Source organism: Suillus bovinus (assembly GCF_016758785.1).
Source record: "Suillus bovinus strain UH-Sbo-P2 chromosome Unknown EDB93scaffold_4, whole genome shotgun sequence".
Lineage (NCBI taxonomy): Eukaryota > Fungi > Basidiomycota > Agaricomycetes > Boletales > Suillaceae > Suillus > Suillus bovinus.
This window is the reverse complement of record NW_024542060.1, coordinates 736,781-763,236: the sequence shown is the minus strand read 5'-3', so window position 1 is coordinate 763,236 and position 26,456 is coordinate 736,781. Positions and strand designations below refer to the sequence as shown.

General features: G+C 45.5%; 9 protein-coding genes across 9 annotated transcripts; 4 read left to right on the top strand and 5 right to left on the bottom strand.

Annotated features, from left to right (window-relative positions):
- Positions 1-1,194: 1,194 nt before the first annotated feature.
- On the top strand, positions 1,195-2,724 carry EDB93DRAFT_1100361 (uncharacterized protein; the record flags this gene model as incomplete). The annotated part of the gene is made up of 7 exons (XM_041446995.1): positions 1,195-1,236; positions 1,294-1,662; positions 1,709-1,966; positions 2,038-2,166; positions 2,215-2,389; positions 2,417-2,470; positions 2,507-2,724. The coding sequence occupies 7 exons, from the start codon at positions 1,195-1,197 to the stop codon at positions 2,722-2,724; spliced, it is 1,245 nt and encodes a 414-aa protein (XP_041312465.1).
- Positions 2,725-3,352: 628 nt separating this feature from the next.
- Positions 3,353-4,051, top strand: EDB93DRAFT_1245960 (uncharacterized protein; the record flags this gene model as incomplete). Its single annotated transcript, XM_041452384.1, has 3 exons — positions 3,353-3,443; positions 3,499-3,882; positions 3,933-4,051. 3 exons carry the CDS (start codon positions 3,353-3,355, stop codon positions 4,049-4,051), a joined length of 594 nt encoding a protein of 197 aa, XP_041312464.1.
- Positions 4,052-4,746: 695 nt separating this feature from the next.
- EDB93DRAFT_1237964 (uncharacterized protein) lies at positions 4,747-5,835 on the bottom strand (the record flags this gene model as incomplete). The annotated part of the gene is made up of 1 exon (XM_041451489.1): positions 4,747-5,835. The coding sequence occupies one exon, from the start codon at positions 5,833-5,835 to the stop codon at positions 4,747-4,749; it is 1,089 nt and encodes a 362-aa protein (XP_041312463.1).
- A 591-nt stretch (positions 5,836-6,426) lies between these two features.
- Positions 6,427-6,807, bottom strand: EDB93DRAFT_1076628 (uncharacterized protein; the record flags this gene model as incomplete). The annotated part of the gene is made up of 1 exon (XM_041445253.1): positions 6,427-6,807. The coding sequence occupies one exon, from the start codon at positions 6,805-6,807 to the stop codon at positions 6,427-6,429; it is 381 nt and encodes a 126-aa protein (XP_041312462.1).
- A 566-nt stretch (positions 6,808-7,373) lies between these two features.
- EDB93DRAFT_1100358 (uncharacterized protein) lies at positions 7,374-9,772 on the bottom strand (the record flags this gene model as incomplete). The annotated part of the gene is made up of 3 exons (XM_041446994.1): positions 7,374-7,976; positions 8,179-9,077; positions 9,130-9,772. The coding sequence occupies 3 exons, from the start codon at positions 9,770-9,772 to the stop codon at positions 7,374-7,376; spliced, it is 2,145 nt and encodes a 714-aa protein (XP_041312461.1).
- Positions 9,773-10,882: 1,110 nt separating this feature from the next.
- Positions 10,883-14,581, top strand: EDB93DRAFT_1245956 (uncharacterized protein; the record flags this gene model as incomplete). The annotated part of the gene is made up of 15 exons (XM_041452383.1): positions 10,883-10,992; positions 11,048-11,375; positions 11,832-11,990; positions 12,059-12,424; positions 12,476-12,515; positions 12,581-12,802; positions 12,862-12,900; positions 12,945-13,124; positions 13,196-13,290; positions 13,339-13,662; positions 13,709-13,805; positions 13,852-13,919; positions 13,967-14,122; positions 14,170-14,246; positions 14,452-14,581. 15 exons carry the CDS (start codon positions 10,883-10,885, stop codon positions 14,579-14,581), a joined length of 2,391 nt encoding a protein of 796 aa, XP_041312460.1.
- An 855-nt stretch (positions 14,582-15,436) lies between these two features.
- Positions 15,437-15,829, top strand: EDB93DRAFT_1066650 (uncharacterized protein; the record flags this gene model as incomplete). Its single annotated transcript, XM_041444913.1, has 1 exon — positions 15,437-15,829. A coding segment is annotated over one exon (393 nt), but the record flags the coding sequence as incomplete, so codon positions are not given.
- A 2,155-nt stretch (positions 15,830-17,984) lies between these two features.
- EDB93DRAFT_1245954 (uncharacterized protein) lies at positions 17,985-20,661 on the bottom strand (the record flags this gene model as incomplete). The annotated part of the gene is made up of 7 exons (XM_041452382.1): positions 17,985-18,779; positions 18,827-19,434; positions 19,488-19,655; positions 19,704-19,819; positions 19,881-20,009; positions 20,060-20,439; positions 20,491-20,661. 7 exons carry the CDS (start codon positions 20,659-20,661, stop codon positions 17,985-17,987), a joined length of 2,367 nt encoding a protein of 788 aa, XP_041312458.1.
- Positions 20,662-20,922: 261 nt separating this feature from the next.
- On the bottom strand, positions 20,923-22,604 carry EDB93DRAFT_1245953 (uncharacterized protein; the record flags this gene model as incomplete). Its single annotated transcript, XM_041452381.1, has 4 exons — positions 20,923-21,687; positions 21,735-22,160; positions 22,213-22,407; positions 22,455-22,604. 4 exons carry the CDS (start codon positions 22,602-22,604, stop codon positions 20,923-20,925), a joined length of 1,536 nt encoding a protein of 511 aa, XP_041312457.1.
- Positions 22,605-26,456: the final 3,852 nt, after the last annotated feature.

Here is a 26,456-nt window from a genome sequence, read left to right as displayed (position 1 = left end):
TACGATTTGACGCCTATGTCCAAATCGGGTAGCTTATGTCACGCGGGTGCGAGACAATAAGCTATATCGGCCTAGGCTTACGACACCCGAAGGTTAATCGTAAGGATCGTCGTTAATTAGAAGGACAGAAGTCCGACTAGTTAACAGGGGCTTTTGCTTGTCGACGAAGTCGATGAGTAAAGGTCGAGACTATAGGCTTATCCGCGAGGAGCAGATAAGAAGATAGAATATAGACTGCTGGCGAGGCAGAAGGATCACTCTGGTGAGAGTAGGAGGTCAAGAACCAAGTAGATTCAAGTTAGGGAATATGGTACATGGTAGCGAGTTTATATAGAGGATAGGAAACGTATTAGTGGGTGATAACTCGTACTACCGGGAGAGGCAATCGGTAAAGGGTAAGACCATAATAGGAAGGCACGTTTGGTCTGGGTAGAACGTGCTAGATAAGAAAGTGAGTCAAAGATCGAAATAAGAAGTGAAACGCGCAGGGGCACGATCGTGCAACTGCGGATCTAAGTATAAGTCGCATGTGCGACTGCGCACCGAGTCAGAGATCATAAAAGGGAACAGGGCAAAGGGGATGCGTTGTGCATCATATCATAGGTTACCGTCCGGACGGTAAGGGCAAGGGGACTGTCCGCAGGATCAGTCAGGTGGTGAAACGGAGCATGGGTATGCTTCGTCAGCGAAAGGATCCGGCCAAATGTACTGGCTTTGCTGAAGCGACAGGTAGAGGGCGAAAGGGAATGCGAGGATGACGAGGATGACAAGGGTAAGGTCGGGGTAAGGGTATGATGCGAGGGCTGATACGAGGAGGATCAGGAGAAAAATAGTAGGGGCCCAAGCGTCTAGATGTTCTTGTAACAATGCTCACCTTCTTGGCTACCATCACAAAACATGCTGAGATACTTTCTGGATAGGATATCGCAGCCGCTGGCTGCTCACACTCGCCGCGAGGAAGCCCATGTGTTCATTGGTGTCAACATAAGGTAATGATTACACTCTCGGTTGTGCCATGTAAGTGAACCACGCATGATTTTACCTGTTATCATTGGATTGACTTAGTCTATTCAGGGCCTAATTACCTTGTCACCAACATGAGGCATCGCCTAATCCCTTATATCAGGCGCCTCGAACGACTTTTTTCGTTGCCTTTCCTTTCATCAAACTGCTCTGGTCATTTCTGCAATCACAATGCCACCATCGAGCACCATATCCCTCGCTGATCTCGAACAGGTATGCGTAGGCTCCGTCACTGTTGCTTATGTCTGAATCTTCAAACTTTTATTTCAGGCATTGCGAGAAACACAGCTCGAGTTGCAAGAACTCAAGGACGTCAATAAGGAGTTGACGGAGGAGAACAAGATCCTCAAGGCAAACCAGCCGAAGCGGAAGAAGAAGGGTCAGAATGCCTCCGAGGAGCACATGGCCTTCGATGAAGAAATCCGCTTATGTGGTCGCAAATATGGTGCCTGCTACGAAATGTTTGCACCAGACAGGCAACTTCTTCAGTGTCCCAATCCTGCATTCGCTCCACCTCTCAACGAATCATCACGCTATGAAACGCAGGCCTCAGCGGAGTCAGCCTTGCTCGCAGAGCTATTCAGTTTACTCCCATCGCACATCCACCCTCTGGTTGCGGATAATCACTTCGCGGATGTTGTAAGTAATGTCTTTATTTCATTGATTATTGCTGATAGTACTTTAGTTTGAGGATGCAATGAACAGTAGCCGTGCATCCAAAATCAAGAAACTGTGCTCCAAAGCTGGGCTTATCTTTGGTCTCTCTGAACAGTATTTCGCTGATATAGCGTATGACCGAGCAAGTGTACCTGAGATCCAGGGTCTCCTCGGTACCTCTACATCCCAGCGTATGCCCAAGCCTTTCCCACCCATCCTTTTCCCGAATCTCATCGAAGATCCCTCGCTGAAAATGGTCTTTGGAAATTGGGAACCCTTCGGCAAGGTGTGTGATTGTGTCTCTTAATTTAATACTTATATTTATCATATAATATGTCTTACCCGTCGTGTTTTCAGGCTATCCGGATTCTGCTGTGGGGTGAGAACGGCTTGACTGCGTTACGAGCAGGAGGACCTCCGCGAAATGGTAATAGGTGGGAGGTGACATCTTTAACACCCGGTTTGTTGGCGTGGGTGGGCGTAGTTGTGAGTTTTTGTGTGTCGGAAGAGTCTCGCCTGATGTGTTTTTGTCAGGTTGTTTTTCTACTGAGTGCCGACAAGGAATTTCGCTATTCCAGCAAGGGCGAGATGACGAAGATCCAGTACAGCTATATGTTCACCTCATATAAGAAGATTCTTGTCAAGAACTGGAACACGGAGTACACACGCGACATTGTGAAGAAGCTGAATAATTATGTCTTCTCCAGAGGTTCGAGAACAACTAACTCAATGTCAGATGAAGAGGATTTCACCGCAGCTATGGATCGTGCCTTAGCGGGTGTGACTGAAGGTGAGGTGCGCACTGCGCAGCCTGAACCACTTACAGAGGACATTATGGATGAGACGGTTGCTGATGCCGAGGCTAACAGGGAGAGACCAAGACCTAGTAGTCCTCTTACATCTGAGCCCAATGACGAGGATGAAGTTAGTAACATTGTTACAGCACCTGCAGCTGTGAGAGGCCGTCGAGGAGGCAGAGCAGCCAGATGTGTTGTATCTAACACTAGTACCCGTACTACCCGCAATGCTCGCACCACTACTTAGGCTTGACTACATATGTATAATATAAGACCAGATGAGACACGCTTGAGTGGATTATCTAGAAAGACTTGACCACAGCATTGAAGGAGTTTACTTTGGTTAATTTGAAGCTGAAGGTAAATTTGGAGGCTTGCGTGGATACGTGTTCTGAGATTGAGCTGGATAAACAGGGAATTACTGGGGAGCACATCATGACTCCTTTGAGGACTGCGTCGTGTCTTCGAAGTATTGATATGAAAGCTGTAGAGTGGTCCTCTAATAGAGTTGGGGTTCCCATATAATAAAGCCCTCGTAGTCTAATGGTTTTGATTACGGACCGTATCTAATGTTACTATAGAGTATATAGTCTAAGTCCCTAGTTCGAATCAACCTAAGTGCAAGTAATAAACAAGTGTATTAGTAAGATAATTAGATAATAGTAAATACATAGATAGTTGGTAAATCGTAGATAGTAGATAACATAGACAGTAGATAAATCGTAGACAGTAGATAAAAATAAGCAATAGATAATAATAGATGGCGAGATCATGATAGGATCATGACGATGGCCAGCCAGGGTACATAAATGGAATTCCCACGGATTGTAAGTTTATTTTAATGCCATTGTAATAATACAAAATTTAATGTTACAATGGGCATTGGCATGGTCATTGGCGCCACATTGCCATTGGCACCTGTCGGCATTTCAAAACGGGGCTTACATTACTTTCCCATTGCCACAAGTGGGTTGTCATTGCGGCATTAGAATGCATTACAAGGCATTAAAATGAAACTCAGAAATTTCCAACATACAACATGCACAGGCACTGGATGCTCTCAACGAGGTCTGTCCACATCTCCGGCTTCGGTCTCATATGTATATCTATAAAGATAGAAATGTACGCAGTCAGGCGGCTTCTACCCATGCACAGGCCCTTATTGAAGGCGTGGAGATGAGAAAATGGGCTAGTGTTGACAAGTATCGATGTGCGCGTAACGCTCTGTTAGCTCTCAGCTATCGACTCAATAAGTCGGGCTGGGACATTTCCCTTCCACCACTCTTGGATTCAGATGTAAGGCCTATGGGCGATATGGAGAGACAAGGGACTGGTACGATCTCTTGGATCTGGCTAGACTCACATGTGGACAATAGCAGCTCAGAAAATGAGCGCGTCCAGGATTGTGGGTCTACTAACTCTAGTTTGATATGGTATACTGATGACATCTCATAGGCATTCGAGTAGAGTGGTGCAAAGCGCACGCACACGCAAACTGTTGGTCAGAAGAAGTTGAACTTCTCCTTGAGGAGATGTGGAGAGTTATAGTCTTCTTGAAGTGGCAGGCAGAGTAGTGAGGTGGAAGGTGTAGCTCTTGAGCCTCAGAGTCGGCAGCTGAACAAGAAGGGCTGACTGTGTATGCATGTTGACAGGCTATGCTGCGTCTATCCCTTGTCGCATCCTTTTAGGCCCTATGGAAAGATGTACCGAAGTTCATAAGTGCCGCCTCATCAGGAAAAACTGTTTCTCTATATAGATAATCATCCTCTATATAGTTGTGATAGCAGATCATAGCTCTACACAGTCTATGGCCAGCTATGATAGCCATAGAGACCAATATAGAAGTCATGAAGGTCTATATATTACCATAAAGTTTGGTAAGCATACTTGGAGGTAAAACAATTAAGTAAGAAGGTATCACATTTATCTAATACATTATCTGAAGTCCAATCTATAGGGATGGTTGTTGTTCCAAAGTTTGGAACAAGCTGACATGTCTGTCTAATAGAAGACAGTGGAGTAACTTTACCTGGCAATGAACCATCTGAAGAAAGTAAAGGTTTCTTGACAGTATACATCTCATGATAGTCTTCTGCTGCAGGTTTTAATGGAGTATAGCACTCAACATATGCCAAAGGGTCTTTAGTCCATGCAGGTTGAATAGACCATATACTTGTTGTGGCAGACGAAATATAATCTTCAACCTTCCAATATGTGTTCCTATAGTTTTGAAATTTTCATACAATTTTTAAATAGATATATCACAATATTACTCACCTGTTAAACCAGTGCTTTCACAGTCAGGATCATCCATGACTACAACTATATCAAAGCATCCAGCTTTATGAGAAATAGGTGGTTGAGCTTTGACAATATCTGCCTCCTCCAATTGATCAAAGTCAATGTCATTGCCTAATGACTCTAGACAGAATTTGAATCCATAATAGATATCAATATGACTGAAAGGAAGATCCATGTTTCTGAGCTGTCCGCATGAATGAGAGTGAGCCAACTGAGAGTTGAGATAGGTGATGAGATCTTTCTTGAAGCCTTTGCAAGCATGATTCTGCATGACGTCCAAGATATTTTGGTGAAGGCGATGAGGACATTTGGTGAGGATGACTCTATGATCTCTAAACCTTGAGTGGGAAAACTTGTCTTCTTCGTCCTCCATAGACATCTTGAGATAGCTTTGAAACAACGCTACTTTCTCTCTTCTAGTTAGCCAAGAGATCATTTGAGGCCTTTCATTTCTTCCATTGGAAGTGTACCACCCCTCTTTACAAAAGTCAATATGAAACCTCTCAAACATCTTGGTGTTATAGTTGTCTGTAGTTCTGAAGTTTTGTATATTCTCCAGGTAGTATTGCAAGGAATGGAATTTAGGAATATTGAGATGGTCTCGGATACCCAGATTAATGATGACTTCCTTGTGAAGGTGAAAATCTTGTAAGGCTTGTTGCATATATTCCAGAGTGTCGTCATCATGAGTGGGATATTGGGCAAGATAGATGAAATCAAGGAGGGCACAGTATGCCAGAATGACGCCTCTTGGAATCTTGCCAATCAAGCAAGCCAATAGCACTCTAGCCATATTTTTCCTCTCTTTTCCACCGACTTGACCCAAAGCAGACCAGCCCTTATGGAAGTGATGGACACCATAAGAAGGAGGGAGAGTTTTAAGTCTGTGATCCAGTTCTTCTTCATCCATAAGCTTCTGACACCACTCAACCATATGCTTGAATATCCCTTGATAAAGTTGATGAAGTACGTCAGATGTGATAGCCAAGTGAATACCACAATGAGAGAAATCCAGCCAAAATAGTTCAAATATGCCTCCAGCTACATTCTGAGACATGCACTATTTGCAAAAGGCAGAGTCGGTCTTTGTGGAGATGTTGGCATGGTCAATTACTGATGAGGTCTAAGGTTGAGTACGTCTGGCAAAATGTTGTATTTCAGCCAATTCATCCACTCTAGCCCTACACTTGGGACAAGTACCATACTTGGTATATGATTTGGATGCAGAAAACCTGGTCAGCTGAGTTTTGTCTGTGGCAATAATTACAGGAGCTACAGATGCACCCTGAGGAAGTCTGTCCTATAAAAACATACTTAGTTGTTATAGCAGTGTAGTCAATATTAAGACACTCACCTGGACTGCATGCCACCAATGCCCTGTCCATATTTTATTAAATATGTGGGTAGAATGAGAAGAGTCCGTAAATATCTTTGAAGGCTTATAGACAATATCTTGAGCATGAGCAGGATTGCCCAGCAACATTTGAATGGCTTCTAAAGGATCACAATAGTGTAGTTCATGCTTATAGTGAGGCGTATCATTGAAGGCCAAGTAAGTTGATTGCCATTTAGCTCGAGGAGGGATGCTGTCTATGGTTTGATGGAGTTCTCTTATATTGTGATACGCAAGTCCTAAATGCTCTCTAACCTATTTGCAAAAAATCAGCCATGATATTGATAGAATATATGTAAGTTGACATATGCCTGGTATAGCTAATAACCTGTCAAATGCTTTGTGCCCTATTCCCTCTTGCACAGCCCAACATGCTACCTGCCAGTCCAGCCGTGATGTAAAGGGGTAGAATAAATTACCATCTTCATCTTCATCATCAGAACGACCTGATTCCACCTCTTCTCCATCACCTAATCCAAATTGTGTCCGCCATTTAGCATACACTGTCTCCTCTATTTGTATGACCCTCCCAGCAGTAGAATGAGTCTCTGTGACACGTGCATCTTCCTCTGCTAAAGCGGTTCTGTGCCTAGACGGACCCGCTATGAGCTCTCCCTGCTCCTGGTCTATGTCCATCATGTTCTGGTTATCTTTGTTGTGTATTTTGTGAACTAGAAATAATGTAAGAACATAACAAGAAATTGATACTGCAACTCACTATCTGGCCCCAGAGGTATCAACTGAAATAAATCATTATCCACCTCATCCACTATCCCATCTGGTAGTCCCTCCATCTCACATCTACTTGTACCTTCATCATCCATGCTATCCAGCTCTCTTCCCTTTCCTAACTTATACCATTTACAGCTTGCAGCATTGCGTAGATGAGAATTCAATCCTTGTTTAGTACCGAATGTGTGAATGGAGCCTGGAGCAGGGCATTTATAAGATGTTGAAGCCTCAGCAAGAACCCGCCTGTTAACCATTTGATGAACTAGTAAACCAAGGTGATGCAGAAAGAGTTTAGGAGGAGCGTCTATTGCAATGAAAAATGTTGCGCTAAAAATACAATATGTATTGAATGTTACATATGATAAAAGCTTATACAAAGGCTAACTGTACAACATGTATGATGTGTTGTCCTTCGAAATCATAAAAATAAAGTGTGATCTGACCATGCATGCTTCAAGCAAATCATAGACCTAAGGTGCCCATTCCTTCCGAAGTTCCTTCAGCACCACAGGAGCGGCCATTACATTAATGTGATCTGCTGTCTTTCCACCGGTACCTTTCAGGTACTGTGATGAGTTACCGGGTGTGAGCTTGTGTTCTTGCACTGGGGGACAGGGCATGCAAGCAAAGAGATTGAGTTCGGCATCTTGACAATCCTTGTGATACAACAAATTCATCTGCAAGGCAGGGAGCATCTGTGAGTGTTTGACAAATCCGCCACCACCAACTGCCCTGGCCCACTCATTTGTCATCTGTTGAGGCTGGCAGAGATGGGTTAGTGTACAATCAGTACGGATCTTGAAGAGTGCAGTGTTGATGACTTCGAGCATGCAGGAGTGGCTTGGTCGGCTTTCAACAAATAGGATTGTCCTCATCTCCTTCAACATCATCTGGACAGGCTCATTTGCACAGTCATTACCCAAAACTCCGTCCACCATAGCGAACCCTGCATCAGTAGCCAGATAGTGTTGTTTTTCTATGGCTTCATGCCAGATCTCCTTCTCTATGGTGTTCTCAAGCCAACAATGGACCCACATCTCCCCTCCGCTGGCTGTATTGGGGTGTGGAACTTTCTTCAATGCGTATGGTGCATCAAACATGAATGCGATGGTGAGGATCACGTAATAGTAACCTTCCAGATCATGTGTGATTTCACGTTGAATGGTATCTTGGCCTGGTTATTGTGCGAACATCATCTGGATGGCCATCCAAGCTCGAGTGCCCTGTACATATGATGTGATGAGCAGGAGGGCAAAAACAATGATTAATACTTACTGTCAGCTTGTAAATGCCACCCTTTTCCTTAAATTGTTCCAGATCATTGTCGATATTCAAAGAGCCGTAGCCAGCAATGTCGACTTGAAGACTTTGGACAACATGCTTGGGCTTGATGTTCACCTTCAGTATATGATAAAGGGGAGCCTGTCGTTTGGATGGACCATCAGGCGGTTTGCCTTGAAAAACGCTATCAAAACCGTGCTTGCATGTAGCAGCAGAGGAATTGGGAGGGGCATTGACAGCACCAGGGGTACTTTTTCTCCCATCTGTACCCTTTTGTCCTCCTTGCTTGCCTTTACCTTTACTCGTCACATGTCTTCCACGTGAAGGTGCAGTTGACGCTGGTTGAGAAGGGATTGCAGAAGTTGAAGGTGCGGAAGGGATTATTGACGTTGAAGGTGTGTCCAAATGTAGGACAGGGGAGACGTTTGTGGGTGCAACTGGCGCACAAGAAGGTGAAGGATTGGAGGTACGAGCGGCAGAAGTGTTAGTAGAAGTACTAGAGGCAGAAGTATTATAGACAGGAACATGAGCAGGAGAATGATGAGGATGGTGAACAAGAGAATCATCCAAGTTAAGGGCTTCATGTTGGGAGGACAGCATTGAAGTTGAAGTGGTGCCAGCATGCTTGTCAAAGATCTTTGATGGGGGGCTTCCTCTCATAGACGTGCTTCGCGTATTCCAGGAGGCAAACACATGACCATACAGCAGGCCACATTGGATATTGCTTGGATCAAGTCCTATATGATTAATGCAACCCCAGTCTGACATCGCTGGATGAACAAGTCCCATATTCCACATGGAAGTGTCAGCTTGCATAAAGGAGATGGGAAATAATTCATCGGTCTCATTGCCTCCCTCTGAGATGAGGTAGGGAAAAAACGCCTGGCCATGGGCTGCAATTGTAATCAGTAAAAAAACTCATACGTAACACAAATTAATTCTTACATCGAATGCAATCCGAAATAGCAACTAATGCCTCATAGACACAGCTGAACTCATATATGGGTGCGCAAAATGGATGCAACCAAGATCGGGTGAGCATCTGCTCCTGGTAAACTTCGCGTGTCACAGGTTCCAGCTTTTGTACCGTGACGCCTTCAGGCACAGGATGGTGGCGGTCATATTTGTTGACGCTCCTAGCCATGCTCTTGTGTGCCAAGGCTGGTGTTGGAACACCCCAAAAAGAGCGGTTGTAAACAGTGCTACTCCACACGTTGATGTCACCAGTCTGGGATATTGTGCTGATATCCTTCAAGGAACCGATGCCAGGACGATCATGAATTTGGAAGAGTGGAGGTGGTGAGGCAGGGCCAGCAACAAGTCCCTCAAAGAGTAAACACGTAACACCCTGGATGCCTTTGAGTTGAAGGTAATTGAGAATCATGCCCTCTGTGTGAGGTGCAGTAAGATCAACCCAGGTATCTTTAACCACCACATCCACCTCCTTCTCCATTCCCTTAAGCCATTTCTCCATGGCACCCCAAAACCCACCCAACTGCAATGCCTGTGCAATGTGCTCATGTGACAGTGTGACGTGACAAGCCACGGTGCTGCATCCATGAATGTTATTGCTGATGAAGAGTACCATATTGATTGGCACCTTGGGACCAAAGACCCTCGATCATATAAATCACCTGGCTTTGTTCTGCATGATAGATGTCTCGAGGCCCACCATACCTATTGCATAACATTGTGAGCTAATGACTATATGAGCGTGATGGAATGACAAACCAGGATTGGCCAGGGATAAGTATAGAAAAAGCCGAAGGTATTCCTCTTTATCATCCACAATGCTTAGCATGTCAAGGCACACCGCTCCTCCATGATTGAAAAATGCAAAAGTAAATGCTTCACCCACGAACATCAAGACAATGACAAAGTTGTGTGCATCCTGACAATCCCAGATCGTGTCGCCTGTTTTGCGATCTCATCAAACCACTCTTGTCTATCAACATCAACACTGTGCTGCTTCATCTTAACAAGCATGAAGACACGATGCCAGTCCTGAACAAGAGGGTCGTTGGGCAGGAGTATGATATCCGGTTTGCATTCTTCAGCGGACCCAGGAAGAGGTTTCTGACAATATTCCAAGCTGGCTGCAGGATATCACAAATCATATACAGATTCCATGTGTGGAGGATGAGTTGCTGATTTCGGTTGTAGTTCAATGTCGAGGAATCATAAGTAAGGATGTTCGTGCCAACTTCCTTGTCATGATGAACTATATGATGCTCGTCTGCAAGTGCCAAAGGTGCGTATTCTATCCTCATTCTGCTCTCACATATTTAAGACATGTTCTTTTGTAGCATATGCCTCAAGACTGGTCTACGCTTGAAAGCAATATATGACCAGGAAATCAAGTGTTACGGTTCTGCAGGAAAAATCTCTTATCGAACCTTTGCAGATTGGCACACTATTGGCAGCAAATTTATTGCACTCGCCAGTGGCAGTTCCATTCACATACTTGTGCTCATTGTGGGCTTAGGGCTCAGGGTCTCTATCGCTTCTATGGTAGGCACTGCGCACTTGAATATAGCTAACTTCCTGTGATCACCTCCTAAAGGTAAGTTGTTCTGATTTATTTTTTGAGATGCAAAAGTGACATATTCTCCGAAACATAGATTCTCTCCAAAGAGATCTCATTACAGGATACATTGTTCCGACTATCGCACGCATGCATCTCATGTACCCTCTTAGCATGGCCTCGATGTTTCCTCTTGCGCTGATTGAAAGATTTGTTGTGTTGAAATCAGTCGACTGTACAGACCTTTCAGCATCTGATCGGTTCTTTTATGCCATCATACAAAAGTGAGTATCTCATACAGGGATATGCTACATATTGATGGACATTGCTGTTGCTCAGCGCGTTTGTACCTCTCTCAAGAAACGCACATGTTTGGAGGCCATGCGTTGTTCCTGTACCAGACAAATCTAACAGAGTTCCAGTACAGAGCTTGAATTACGACATATTCTACGGTTCAAGTCACCCTTATAGCCCACCACTTTCTGACGTTGACGAGGATGAGATGGAGCATATCATCATCAAGACCGCATACAATCTGCTTGCATCAGAGAACAAGAGCTTCAAGACACCAAGAAACAAGGCAGACAATGATACCTGGAGTGCTAATGAAAGATTGCAAGCTGAGCGGGGTGAGAGGGTAAGAAGTATTGACAGTTTGTGGGCGAAGGTATGTGTATGTTGCAGCTAGTATTAATTCAATTTAGCTCATGATCCCGCTTATGTAGCTTGCGAAATTGTATCCAAAGGGTGTTAAGAGATCGCAGGACACATACTTAAGAATCCCTATTGGGGATTATACTGAAGTGCTTAGCGCGCCCCTTGCCTTTTTTTTATCATTGAGATGAAGCTAACACTTTTCAGTCATCACTTGGAGCTGTGTTGCAAAGACGGTTTGCTGATGGCATTTGTGTCAATGGCACTACTGAACCACATCTGTTCTGTGCTCGAGGTAAATCTCTTGTCTGTGCTGGAAAGGCCTGAGTTGCTGGAAGAGGTAGACAGTGCATCACCTGGGTGTAAACACTTTCAGGTGATGCACTTGTCTTGGTATAATAGGCATTGTACCTTGGTAAGCTCTTTTATTTCTACGATCTGACATCACTCAATATTATTGATGCGCCAGGGTAATGAGGCCCCAAAGGAGGTTCAACCGTGGCTTCTAGAGAAAGAAGGCATGCGTACTAACTACCAGCAGGTGATTCCGTATATATCAAAAGATCTGCGTAAACACCAACACATCTACTCTACAATCTCCCATGTATATGCGGAGCTCTTTGAGTGGGTAAGAAAATTGGTATGTAATTGTAAAGAATTGTTCATGCTCACAGGTTTATGTTAACATTTGTGCAGATGGAGACTTTTCTGCAAGAAGAGTTTGAGATGCTGATGGAGGTTGTGTCTATGTTGCCTGGCAATCACTCTCCACCTTTTGCACCATTTATATCTTTGGTCACCAACATCAATGTAAGGACAAAGGCCCATCGTGATGGACAGGATCGCCATTTATGTCTTGTCATACCTATCGGACACTTTCAAGGAGGTGCTTTGTGCCTGCTAGAGAATGGGCTTGTCCTGGAGTTGCGTTCTGGTGATGTTGTGCTCTTTAGGTCAAGTGAGGTCACTCATTTTAACCTTGACTATAACGGTGCAAGGGTGTCTCCTGTCTTTCAGACAGACAGGGAGTTTTCAGCATGGCTTAAAAATCAAAATGGTTGGGTAGATAATCAGACCATGCATTCTTTTGTATGACACCAGTGCAAAATGTAGATATGTTTGTTACCGCCTAATTATAAAGTTTTGGATTATGGTATTTAAGTCAGCTTTAGTTCGCTTCCAACCTCTCAACCTTTGCATCCACACCATTAATCACAGTTCAAATCTTACTTCCATATAAAATGACACACAAGGCCACCAAGCCTCAGGCTAAAGGAAAGGTGACAAGGGCACTTACACCGGCACCCCCTATAGCCAAGATCAGGGCGCAAAGGAAACCAACTGGGTCCAAAGTGCAGGTTTCAGATGACCAATATGAAGAATTCCTCAAGTTTCAAGCACAGAAGAAGAAGAAAGCAGCCGAGGTCAATCATAAAGAAAGTATGTGATGCTGAAGCTTAATGAGTTAGGAAATCTGCTAACAAAATATCACATATTAGATGTTCAGAAGAAAGTGGATGCTATGTTAGATGAAGAGAGTGACTTGGAACAGGAGTATATGAGCACTAGCACTGATAAAAAGCGCAAAAGAGGCAGGTCTTTGCTTCAACATATTTGACACAGCTAACTGTTGCAATAGTGTCACATTCACATCCAGTGGTTCCAGATGACAGTGACATGGATCATATAGATGATGCTGATCCTGCAGACATTTTACCTTCAGTTGTTCCTCCTAAAGAGGAAGAATCTATGCCTAGTCCTGGTATGTCTTGATTTTTCTATTTAAAATATGTCCATCATACACTCATCATATCTTAGATTCTAGTGACTAAGATGGGGCCAATGAGCATAGTGGTGATGAGGGTGCCAATGATGGAGATGAAGATGTGTCAGTTAAGAGCACAGGTACTAGAAGGAGAACAAATGGGGTGCGTAATTTTTTTATATAGCCTTCAATGCTGACTACATATATAAAGCTTATTAAGGTCAAGGATGAGCCCCAGGAAGATAATGGAGAGAGGATTCATAGGAAAAGAGTACACAAAGGTGACACTAAACTACCTACCACTTTAGCTTCCTTGAAGAAGGATGGGTGTGGTTCCTTAGTCGATCTTGCTCACCAGCTACTTCACATCAAGATAGCTTTGGTGAATGCTTTTCCAGGCCCTTCTGTGGATGTGCAGGACTCCTTTGCATGGGACTGCATCAAAGAAGCGGTCAAGAATCCAGGCTCTCCCCTGAAGCCAATGTTTGATGCCATCAGCCAAGATCCTATTTTGAAGAATAGAGCTCTAACTTATGTGAGTGTTATGGTTGTGGTTGCACCTCATGCTTATTTGTTTTTAGGTGTGGTCTGGTGCTAGTCAGTTGAGAGGGGAGCTGGTTAGAAAGGCGAGAGAGAATGTCATTTTTCTATTGCAGCAAATGAAACCTAGGGATATTGGTGCATAACTTATTTCCCCCAAAAAAAAATACTGATTTCAAGATAGGTGAAGTCGCTTCATGGCTTGTTTCTGCCAAAAAGGATCCTTTTCTATGTGGTGAATTGGATCTCAAGGTACGTCTCTTGTGTCTATGATGTTATGAAAGTTAAGTATGTTTTAGAGCAAGACCTTCAACAAGAATCTACCATTTCGTGCAGCACTCTTGCGTCAACTACTCATCAGTCAATTTCTTCAAAGCGCAGTATCAGAAGGTTTGCTGTACAAGGATGAGTTTGAAAAACTCCCTGATAACCTTCTTGCATTAATTGCTACTGTGGTAATGAAGCCTTTCTGTGAATTTAGCTATAGCTAATTTTTTTTCAGGCTGAATGCACATTCAATGGTATGCTCACTGGTTCCCCAGTCGTCATAGAATTCAAAGAGCCAGTCTTTCAACCAAGGTGAGTCTCACTGTTTTGTTATAGTTTGATGTCAACTAATGTTAGATTTCTTTAGACACCAGTACTATATGCTGAAGCTTGCTGAATACTGACAGAAATCTCCCATGTATATGGAGAAACTATGTCAAGATCTGTGGACAGAGGTTGGATAAAAGAGCTTTCTTTATCTTATATAGATATATTGGGCTAATAATTGCCACCACAGGGAGGCATGTCGCTTTGTAGTGAGAGAGGATAAGGATTTTGGGTCAGAATTAGATTTTGATGCTATGGAGGCGTCAGCTAGAGTACAAACTAATGCTCCTAGTACTACTTCTGATGTTGCTATTGCTTAATAGTATTAAAATAGGCACTTTAATCTATCCAATATGAATATGTGCCCATTTAAAGCATCTCATAGACAGTAAATTCAACTACTATACCAAAATTTGGATATAGCATAGTCACGTATAGTCATGTATAGTTTTAAATTGAATTGACATTGGTTGTATATGATAGTAGTATATATTTACAATACACTGTATGTCACTATAGTGCACTATACATAGGTCTAGTAAGCCTGCAAAATCAGGCACTTGTCTATATGGGCTTTGGGTCTATGAAGACTATATAGCTTGCTATAGTGCTATGGATGGCTATATAGGCTTACCACATTTTCCTGATGCTTGGAGAACCCACCGGACAGTGAGGATGAACCTACCATCGACGCGCAGCCCCAGTTGTATGACTGATACATCACTCATGTACTTAACACTAGGCGTTAATATATTTATATCTTGCACTAAACATAGCTTGATCACTAGGAACGAGATCAGGATGACCAGGTACTGATGACTTAGGGATCTGTAAGATCAAGAATGCCAGGTACCAACAACATACGAGATCTGTAAGATCGAGAATCCCTTGCTTCATATTCTATGCTCAGCCTATTGGAGGACTGTACAAACCAGTATATTGATGTATCACAGGCCCTACAGCACAGAGTGATTCTTGTATTACCCTTAACTACATGTGCGAGTACTTGATACATTACTCCCCCAGCTACTTGTGACATATCAATATATCTAGTTGACTTCGCACATCCACTGAGTTACTGCTGCAACAGGTTATGAGCCCTGACGGCCAACAGTAAAATTTCAAATTAAGTGCGCAAAGAAAAGACTCAAAAAGAAATGTCTACCTTGAATGGAAGACTCGGAGAAGACTTTCTCCGTATCCCAAAGCTTGCCGCAGATGGTGAAAACTGGATGATGTATAAGGAACATTTGCAGTGGTCCATTGATGCTCGCAGGCTGCTTGGCCATTTGGATGGCACCGAGACTAAGCCAATTGATCCTCAGGGACTGCCTGGCAGAGGAGTGTTGTGGACACCATCAACTCCTGATGAAGTAAAAGAGGTCAGCATGTACAAGGCTGAATTGAAAGAATGGTGCATGGGCCAGGCTATAACAAAACAGCAGATAGCAGGAATGATTCCCGACTCCCTGTTCATCCAGATCAAGGACCTAGACACAGCAAAAGAAATATTTACCCACCTCTCAAACCTCTTCGAACAATGCTCATGTGTAGTGTCTGTTGAGCTGCTGCAGAAGCTCCAAGATCAAAAGTGTCCTGAAAAAGGGAATGTCAGAGAGCATTTTGATAAAATGCAAACAATCAAGGAACAGTTGGTGTCGCTAGGACACGCACCTAGTGATGAAAGCTTTGCAGCAATTATTATGAGCTCCTTGCCAGGCAGTTATGATCCTCATCTATCCACATTAACGGCATCCGCTAAAGTGTCCAGTGTCAAGCTCACCTCGGATACACTTATGTCGACAATCATCAATGAATACAATCATTGAGCATCAAAGTTGAAAAAGACCGGATCTTCAAGTGATGATGCGGCCTATAATGCAAATTCAAGTCAGCATACTCGAAGGATAAAAGGGAACTGCCACAACTGCGGCAAGTATGGACACATGCAAAAGGATTGCAGAGGTCCTGGCGGCGGGGGAGCAAACAAAAAGGGAGATCAGACAGGAGGAGTAGGGACAAGAAACCCGAAACAGCCGCCAGCGCCAAAGACAATGCAAAAGACGACGAGCCTGAAGGTGTTTGGTTAGTGCATGAAACCACAGGAACAGATGAATAAACCTCGCTCACATACTCAATGCTGACAAGCTCGAGCCATAGCCAAGAACAACGAACAGAGCTGTTCGACTCTGGCACATCACAACATATGTCGTCATACCGCGATCTGTTCAAAGATTTCATCAATATCACTCCAAAACCCATAACAACTGCCGATCAACACACCTTTGAGGCTATAGGAAAGGGTAACATCCTAATTGATCTACCAAATGGTCAATCCCGGACTCATATATTGCTCAAGGATGTGTTGTACACTGTAAAAAGCTGATTCCCACTGGGCTCAGCAGAAATCATACTACCTAGCACATAGTTCAGTCAAGACCCTACGTAGAACCTGTACCCCGGACGTGCCAAATGGCCGTAGGATGTGTGCAGCCAGTGGCTGGCCGGCTGTACTAAATCCTTGTAGGCACTGCACTGGCCGGGATGTAGGGCCATTCTGGCTGATGCTCATTCTACATACAGTAATAATAAATCAACTGTGTGACATAGATGTAGATGTAGACCAGCTGGGCCAGTAGGACCTGTATGTCTTGGCTACAGGAAAAATATACCAGAGGTGTAGAGAATGTACTGGCCAGCATCTGGGTGGGGGGTAATAGGCCCGTAGATATTGACCAGCCAGAGCTGTAGTACCTGGACTGGCCAGCCTCTAAGTACAGGGTAATAGGCCTGTATTTACTGACAGGCCACACCCGTAGGACCGGGTCTGGCCAGCATCTGGGTGGGGGGTAATAGGCCCGTAGATATTGACCAGCCACACCCGTAGGACCAGGTCTGGCCAGCCTCTAAGTACAGGGTGATAGGCCCATATTTACTGACAGGCCACACCCGTAGGACCAGGTCTGGCCAGCCTCTAAGTACAGGGTAATAGGCCTGTATTTACTGACAGGCCACACCTGTAGGACCGGGTCTGGCCAGCCTCTAAGTACAGGGTAATAGGCCTGTATTTACTGACAGGCCACACCTGTAGGACCGGGTCTGGCCAGCAGTCTGGGTGGGGGGTAATAGGCCCGTAGATACTGACCAGCCACACCCGTAGGACCAGGTCTGGCCAGCCTCTAAGTACAGGGTGATAGGCCCATATTTACTGACAGGCCACACCCGTAGGACCAGGTCTGGCCAGCCTCTAAGTACAGGGTGATAGGCCCATATTTACTGACAGGCCACACCCGTAGGACCAGGTCTGGCTAGCCTCTAAGTACATGGTAATAGGCCTGTATTTACTGACAGGCCACACCTGTAGGACCGGGTCTGGCCAGCCTCTAAGTACAGGGTGATAGGCCCATATTTACTGACAGGCCACACCCGTAGGACCAGGTCTGGCCAGCTTCTGGGTGGGGGGTAACAGGCCAGTATTTACTGACAGGCCACACCCGTAGGACTGGGTCTGGCCAGCTTCTAAGTACAGGGTAATAGGCCCGTAGATATTGACCAGCCAGGGCTGTAGTACCTGGACTGGCCAGCTTCTAAGTAGAGGTTAATAGCCCTATAGATCAATAGGTGAGCAAAATGTCATGATATTGATGCAGATTGTTACAAGCAAGGTGATATATTGGTAAGTGATATTCGAGTAAGGCAAAGAACCAGTAAGGCAAAGACAAGTTAATGCTTCATAGCTTTCTTAGTGGGCTGTCTAGATCTCGAAGATCGACGGACATCACCACTGACCTTCTTGGATGGCTTTTGAGATCTGCCGAACTTTGTTCTTTTCTTCCCTTTCATCTCCTCCTCCTCCTCCTCCTCCTCCTCCTCCTCATTGTCATCTTTCTCTTTCTCTTCCACTTCTACTCGCTTCTCATTCTCCTCCATTTCTTTTGCCAGACGACTGTTTACCTCCTGCACCTCCTTCAACTGAAGCCTCTTCGCCTCCAGCTCCTGCTTCAATTCCTGGCTCCTGCAATTCTCCTCCTCAAGCTTCTTCAACTCGTCCGCCAGCTTCTCCTCGGTCACTCCCTGTTCACCGTCTGCAGTGGTGTCCATACCATCATCAGCTCCACTACCTTCTCCAACCACAGCTTTATCAACGATAGCACTTTCCTGCTGAACAAGCTTTGCCTTCAGCAGACGCATAGCCCCACCTCTGACCTTCTTAACTGCCTCTACAACCAGGTCGAGAATCTTGATATCCAAGAAAGATGAGCTAATGTAAGCTGGGGTTTCGAAGGCGACCTCATCTTCCTCATACTCGATGGCTCGTTTACACTCCCTGAGCAGCAACCCAAGACCTAGGGTGACTCGCATCGCAGACGAAAAGCCACTGATCTTGACAGACTCAGCTATCTGCAAGAACTTGTGCACATCACGATCAACAGAGTGCACGCCACTCGGAAGGTAAGACCCCTCCCAGGACCAAGTTGCCCAGGCAGGCCATTCCTTTTGCTCCTTCAGGCTTGGTTCCTAGGCTTGGTGAGTACAGAGTATAACTCGATCAATTGTCAGCATACCTTGCCAAAGTCTCTGATACCCTCAACTAAAAGCAGGTATTCATTGTTGTTGCTGAGGGACTTCAAGAACTGAATGTGATCCTTGATGGGCACAGCTGCTGGCGCACCCAGCTGCCGGGTGGCTGGTCTGGGAGCACGTCCTGTGGAGGCTGCTCCGGCCGGCTCATCTTCAGATGAATGGGGCTCGGCCGACGTCTTCCTACGTGACGTGGGAGCTGCTCCAGCTGACTCGTCCTCAGAGGGGTCAGACCCGGCCGGCCTCATCCTACGAGATGTAGGACGTGCACTGGCTCCCCCAGTGGTGCTAGAAGTCTTGGCTGGCTCGATTTCGACATACTTCTTCTTAGTTTTCTCCTGGTAGGGAACCGCATTTTCAAGGCGCTTCTTGCTCATATCACCAATTTTAGCAGCCATGAAAATAACCAGAGGCTTCTTTGCAGCCTTCCTACCCTCCCAATGAGTCCATAGCTGATTGACATTTTCGGCCCTCATATGAGACGGGTCTCTCAAGATGAAGCCTTTGGGAAGGGAATCGGGATCAAGGTACAAAGTGGGGTTTCCCACCACATCACGCCAAGGTACAGGTTTGGAAGTGTCGGTTAAGACCTCTGTATAACTGATGGTGACTCACACAAAATTTGCCAAGCAAACAACTACTCACTGTAAGATGCACGGAATATTTGACGAACCAATTCCTGTTGCCCTCTGGTAGGAACACCAGCTTGGGAGGGAAGCTTCGCATAGCCGTTATTGTCCAAAATGAGATCAGGTAGGCCACTGTCTTTGTCTTTGTCTTCTTCATCTGAATTGTCGTCGTTTTCCTCCGGATCTGATGGTTCCTTAATCACGGAGAACATTTCAGCAAATAAACACTCACAAAATTCCAACTTTGACCATTCTGCATATTTTTCAAAACCCTCCGACGTCCACTGCTTATTTCCTCGAGAACTCTGGGTAAAATGTTTTTTACTATTGACAGGCTTTGACTCATTACTAGATAGTAATCATATTCTGTCATTATACCGTAAGAACGAAGTGTTAAAAATACACTCACACGATGACGTTCAAAGTCTGATCTGCAGGTTTCTTGTGACTGGCTAGGATCACAACTCGACATCCCATGGTACGACACATTTGTTCGGTGAAGTCATCAAGGTATTTTTTGAGGTGCCTCTTTCGATACCTGCCAAAGTAGTCAATAGGAGAACTTTAATAGTCAATTTATATACTCACATGGCTTGTGATTCAGGAGGAGCGCCTTCCCTATTCCACTTTTCCCGTGCATCCTCAACCTCCTTCCTCTGCGCAGGGGTCATGTTTCTGAACCATTCCCTAGCATGGCCAGTTCTATACTTGATTTCGTTCTTTGCCCCTAACTTCACTTGCTCCTCCTTATCGTACTGATCGATCTCCTGCTTAAATAGCTTCTGCGCAACATCCCAGTCACTAACTTCCTTCTTGTAGAAGCCCGCATCCTTAGGATGGGCTGCTGCTTCCCTCTCCTCAGGAGATAGGCCAAACTTCTCATTATCGGGCTCATCTCCCAAAAGTTCCTCTTCTGCCAGTATGTCGTCTTCATCGGTTAAGAATTGGCGGTAGTAACGTCTGATAGCCTTTGAATTGCGGTAAAATTAGTTATTATATATAGGAAAAATAAATCACACCTTTTTCAATGCCTTTGGCAACTCAAGCGGTTCATCCTTTGAGTTATTTTGGGCAATGATGTTGTCCCTGACTGTTCTCAGAATATCTCGACATGATTTCAGTGAGGCAGCCACAAATCCACTCTGATGAAGGGCAAGTATACCCTCGAAAGACACATGCCATTCAGCCATGATGAATTTAGGAGTTAGAGTAAAGTGAGATAACCTGGTCAAGGGTATGCGTAAGGTAGGAAGGAGTCGGCCGTTGATTTCCAACTAAATTTTTCAAACACGATCACATGACTCACAACCAGATGCGTCTTGACGCGTCAAGGTCAAATTTCAATGGCACTGCTAGAGTGATGTTAAAGTCAACAATATGCGTGAGGACGCCAAATAAAATCAATTCATTGCAAAACAAACATGTATTAAACTAACTAGTTGTGAGATAAATCAAATCCATATCCTCTTGGTCAACACTTCTGCATCCATACTTCTGGGGCGCTTGCCTTTGGTGTCAGAAGGCCCACATGAAGCAGGCAAAGACATAAGAGAAGGCGGAAAAGTTGTGGAGGGGGACTGGAACCAACTTGAGGTCTTTGTCACAGCAGTGTTGACAAGGGAACCAGGGGGCTTCTCAATGTGGAACTTGTAAGGAGGTTTGCCCTGCACCCTGCCACACTCAGGATAAGTGCAGGCATATAGGTACCTGGATACAGGAGCCTGGTCAGGATCATCAGGTTTGCGAGACCCACACGCTCCCCGGACTGCGACCCTCGCTGACCAACTATTAGTGGACCCACACAGAGGGCACTGTCCAGGGACAGCGATACCCCATGGCTGAGTTTGCATGTGCGCGCGTGCAAACTGGGTGACGAGGAGGTTATGCACGCTGTGAGCAACTTCCCTGATCATGAGGATCACCTTGGTGTGTTGCCCCAGACAACTGGACAGGGAAAGAAGTCCCGGGAATGCCTTACTGATATCCAGTTGCTCCACTATCACCTGCTCCGCCAAAGCCAGCAAGAAATTCATAGCGACGAGTGGCTGGAACCGAGTGGCGGAAAAGATGATGACCGACCCCACATTGTAGTCGAGAACGGTTTGTTGGAGCTCACCGAAGGCGTCGTCGTGAGCCACGACAGAGCCACAAACTAGAAAGACCATCATGGCGCCCTGGAGGACACCAGAGTATGGTCCTAGCACGGTACATAGCACCTAGATCGCACATTAGCAAGAAATAAAAGAGAAACAATGTGCGTTACCTGCGAAACACTCATGGCAACAAAAATACCTTTTTCTTTTCCAGCGAAAAGCCATCCGCTATCCTCCTCAGAATGATCTGAGAAAAACGCAAAGACACGTCCGCCATGGGCGAGATGAGACTTGAGCTTACTGACGCGTGCATCCTGGGCGCAAGTGTATGTGCGAATACCCTTGTGCGTCGCGATGTCGAACGGGACCTCTAGATAGATGTAGCCGCCATTGGGGAAATAGTGGTCGAGGTAGTGGGATAGTAGAGGTACCGGCGTGACGATCTCCTTACTGTCACCCACAATAAAGTGGATGACAGCGACGGGAGCTGCGGCCAATACTGCGGAAGATGCCATCTCGAACGTTCCCTTCAAGCGGAGGAAGTCCTGGAAGGCAGGCTTTCCTCCTGCAGTCGGCGGGCCGCCTGTATAGAAACCCTGTAGTCGTTAGTGTAGTGTAGTTGAAATAAAAAGATAAGGATGGACTTACAAAGTAGGGCGCAGGCACCTTATTGGTGTGCCCAGCATGACAGCTGAGGCACCAGAAAAGGACGTCAGGGCGACCCGCGAGGTCGCGAGAGTCGGATGGGATGGCAAGACACCTGCCACACATGACGCGAGGGCAGCCGCTGCACTCGTAGAGCACAACGTCCCCATCAGCGCCGTCACGGCAACTGAGACACCACTAAATTGAAACATCAGCAACAGCAGACACCTCAACAACGAACTTACCTGACTGTGGACATCTGACCACGCCAGCTCATGTTCTCCTTCACTTCCAGGACTTGCTGGGGCAGCAGAGGCAACCGGCGATCCAAGTGGACCACTCACCCTCTTAGCAATGCCACCAGCGGCTCGCTTCTTCGCGGTATTCTTAGACATCGACAAAAGAAGCAAAGACAAAAGCAGCAAAGGTAAGACTTAGGTAGAAAACTTGGGCAAGGTGCGAGTCTGCCAGACGCAGAGTCTGTACTGGCCGATTGAACCGTGGGAAGGTCATGTGGATCAACAACACACGCGTAATCATGTGATCTGCATACGCGCGTCCAAAACTAAACACGCGTCAAAATTCGACAAGTCCACCGGCATTGTCCGACAAACAATAGCAAATACAATCATGTGATCTTGTTTACAGAAATTCAACAAGTCCATCGGCATTGTCCGACTGTAAACAATAGCAAATATGCCGTGGCATATAGTTGCGTCACAACACTTTCGCACGGTTGAACTTCTCTACCTCAACGTCGCCGGCCCAATAGCCACTTACACAGACTGCAGCTGTGTAAGTGGCTAATGGCGGTTGATTGCCTTCTACCTTAAGTATGTTTCCTTTTTATTCAAATCCTTACTGAACGCCGGTCTTGTTCTTTCCCAGGTTCCATTTCATTCAAGGTGAGTACTCTCTCCAGCGCTCCTTCACTGACATTGTTCTAGGTTCCTCATTTGACACACTGGCGCCTGGAGGGAGGTCTGGAGGGAGGTCTAGTGTTTGCAGGTGGGTACTCTCTCTTATTCAAATCCTTACTGAATGCCGGTCTTGTTCTTTCCCAGGCTGCATTCCATTCAAGGTGAGTACTCTCTCCAGCGCTCCTTTACTGACATTGTTCTAGTAACCTCTGTGCCATCCAACAACCTCTGCGCCGTCCAACATTTGGTAATCTGGGGGCTTGGGGGGTGATAGTGTGCACGCCGGTGCGCCTATTCACCCTCCCACACTGAGTAATCTGAGGGCTTGGGGGGTGATAGTGTGCACGCCGGTGCGCCTATTCACCCTCTCATTTAGTAATCTGAGGGCTTGAGGGTGGTAGTGTGCACGCCGGTGTGCCTATTCACCCTCCTACACTGAGTAATCTGAGGGCTTGAGGGTGGTAGTGTGCACGCCGGTGCGCCTATTCACCCTCCTACACTGAGTAATCTGAGGGCTTGAGGGTGGTAGTGTGCACACCGGTGCGCCTATTCACCCTCCTACACTGAGTAATCTGGGGGCTTGGGGGTGGTAGTGTGCACGCCGGTTGAAGGTACTTTCAGCTTTACTCTATCAACACATGCTGACTTCGGTTTACAGGCAGGGACGTCTAGGACACCTGAATCTTTGTCAAGGTACTTTCAGCTTTACTCTGTGAACACATTCTGACTGCGGTCTACAGTTTTTTGTATCGTGGTAAAGCTAATCACAAGGTAATTTAATTCATATTCATATTGCAGGTGCTGACCCAGAGTCCACAGACGGTTTCCGCTATTTTATTTATATATATATTCAATTTCTTTCTTTCTTGTAGTCTGCTGTACAAGGCCAAGGCAGAGAGGGCCCCTCTGCTGAGGTCTTGTATTAGCATGTATACTCTTTCATTACTTAACGTTTTTCGCCTTTACTTTACTTTACTTTACTTATTTTACACAGTATGCTTTAATTTGTAACGCGCTGGCTTAATGTGCTGCCAAAATGAAATGATCGCGCGTTTCTCGCTCCTGTGAAAAAGTCACGTGACCAACCACTGCTAGTTCTCGATGTAAATCAGTATACTTGTGGTCTTCCAGGACACGAAAGCCCGTACACGCCAAGGCCTTGGTGGTAATCATACATGCTTTGTGGGCTTCCGTGGTTCACGCGGAATCAGCGAATGCTGGCGAATGTAGTCGTACCACACAACATACCAAAGGTGGATGTAGCGAGGGCAAGACTAAAATACCATGTGGCAGGCGATTTTAGAGGGATGTATTTGCCGTATGAAACATTACCCTGGAACATAGTTTGTTAATACGTATGTGGAATCAGGGAGGTTTAATAACCAAACATACAAATTACTCTGAATACCTACATCACCCCAATGACAGTTCACTGGTACGTCGGTAAGTCACTGCGCGTATTACTCTTCTAGTGATTTTGAGGCCTAGGTGGATGCATTTCAATGGTACTAAGGACTTAAGGTATCAATCTGAGTGGCTATATGCGCTCTTTTGGTGAGATATGCACTAATTCCTGTGCTACAGTAACTTGTGCGTGCAAATGTCTCACCCATACTAAACTCAATGAACCTGCTGTCAGTAAGTGCAAAATATCATCTACATGTACTCCTGCTGATGTCGAGTCTCGCTATCACTCCACTGTCAGTAGGCGAATGGGACACGGGTGGGGACAGATCTGGGTGAGGCGTGCCGAGTATAAACTATTGCCACTGTACATTACATAGACAGACAAATATAGCAGATTTTCAACAATTCAGGCTAACGTCTGTTTGCTTCTAAAATACACCCCATCCTCATCTAACCCCCAAAGTAAAGCTCCAGGCAGTTATGTGCCCGCACACCCCATCCTCATCTAACTACCAAGTATGTTCACCCAGCTCATCACACATCTATTTGCTTCTAAAATACCCCCCATCCTCACCTAACCCTCAAAGTAAAGCTCCAGGTAGTTATGTGCCCGCACACCCCATCCTCATCTAACTACCAAAGTAAAGCTCCAGGCAGTTATGCGCCCACACACCCCATCCTCATCTAACTACCAAGTATGTGCACCTGGCTCATCACACATCTATTTGCTTCTAAATTACACCCCATCCTCACCGCTCCAGGCAGTTATACGCCCGCACACCCCATCCTCATCTAACTACCAAGTGAAGCTCCAGTATATACCGTTTCATTATGCTGAAGTCGAACGGAGTCGGGTCCTTTGGTTATGAATGCCGTGAGGGTGTTCGGACTTTGTGTGCTCAGGGTTTGAAGGTTCTCAAAGGAACCGAGTAACGTCCGAGTGATAACAGGGTAACCTCTTGAATAATGCGGGCTGTCACCTCAAACTGGACAATTTGAATTTAAGTTATCTACATTTGGTATTATCCCCATATAGTCTAGATCAGATCGGCTTGAAATTTTCAAATGGTGCCACTCACCGAACTTCCATCATTTCTGTCATGGGGGATCCTGTCACAAAACTGTCCAAAAACCTCTCTAGCCGTGTGGATGAACTACTCCAGAATTCATCACCATTTCAATTATCCTTAGATAGGAAGAATGATTATAAATTACTACAGAAAGCCAAGTAAGCAGTTTCAAAGTTAAGGTTCAACTCAGACTGAACTGCTGAAATTTAAGGACAAGACTGTGGAACATGTGGCAAGATGTTCAACTAACCAGTTCTGGTATTGGTGTCAAGGAAACTGAGATCTCGGAGATTGAACTCTCCAGGGCTGCAGTCAGCATCGCTTATGCCGCGGTTAATAGTTGTAAGCTTCTATTTGAATTTGATCATGGTGGATTTGTGATGTTTGAACCCAGTACGGACTGATTGGGATGTCCACCGTTTTGCAGACCAAGCTAAGGTGTCCCCCAACCCGCTGAATTCTGACCACCAACAAAGGGAGAAACTTGCAAAATATTTCAAGACTCCTTCCTTTGGCCACATCTCAGAGCCGACCACGTTTATTGACAGGCACGGAAGGATACTTGCTTGGCATTTGCCAGAGATCTTGGTTGCTGATCGAACAGTATGCCAATTCTCTGAGATAAGCTCAAAGACCTTCTAATCATATATATTCAGGAACATATCAATAGCTCTGTCAAATCACTCAGACCTATCCTAGACAAGTCTTTGCCTAAGGCAACTAAAGGGGAAAAGTACCCTTGGCGTTCGCAGGGATTTGTTATACCTTCAGGGGGGGGGGGGGGGGAGTTCAGAGCAGGGCGGGTGACTTTATGCCCAGGCGGATTTATGCAACGTCATGAGGTAAGTTT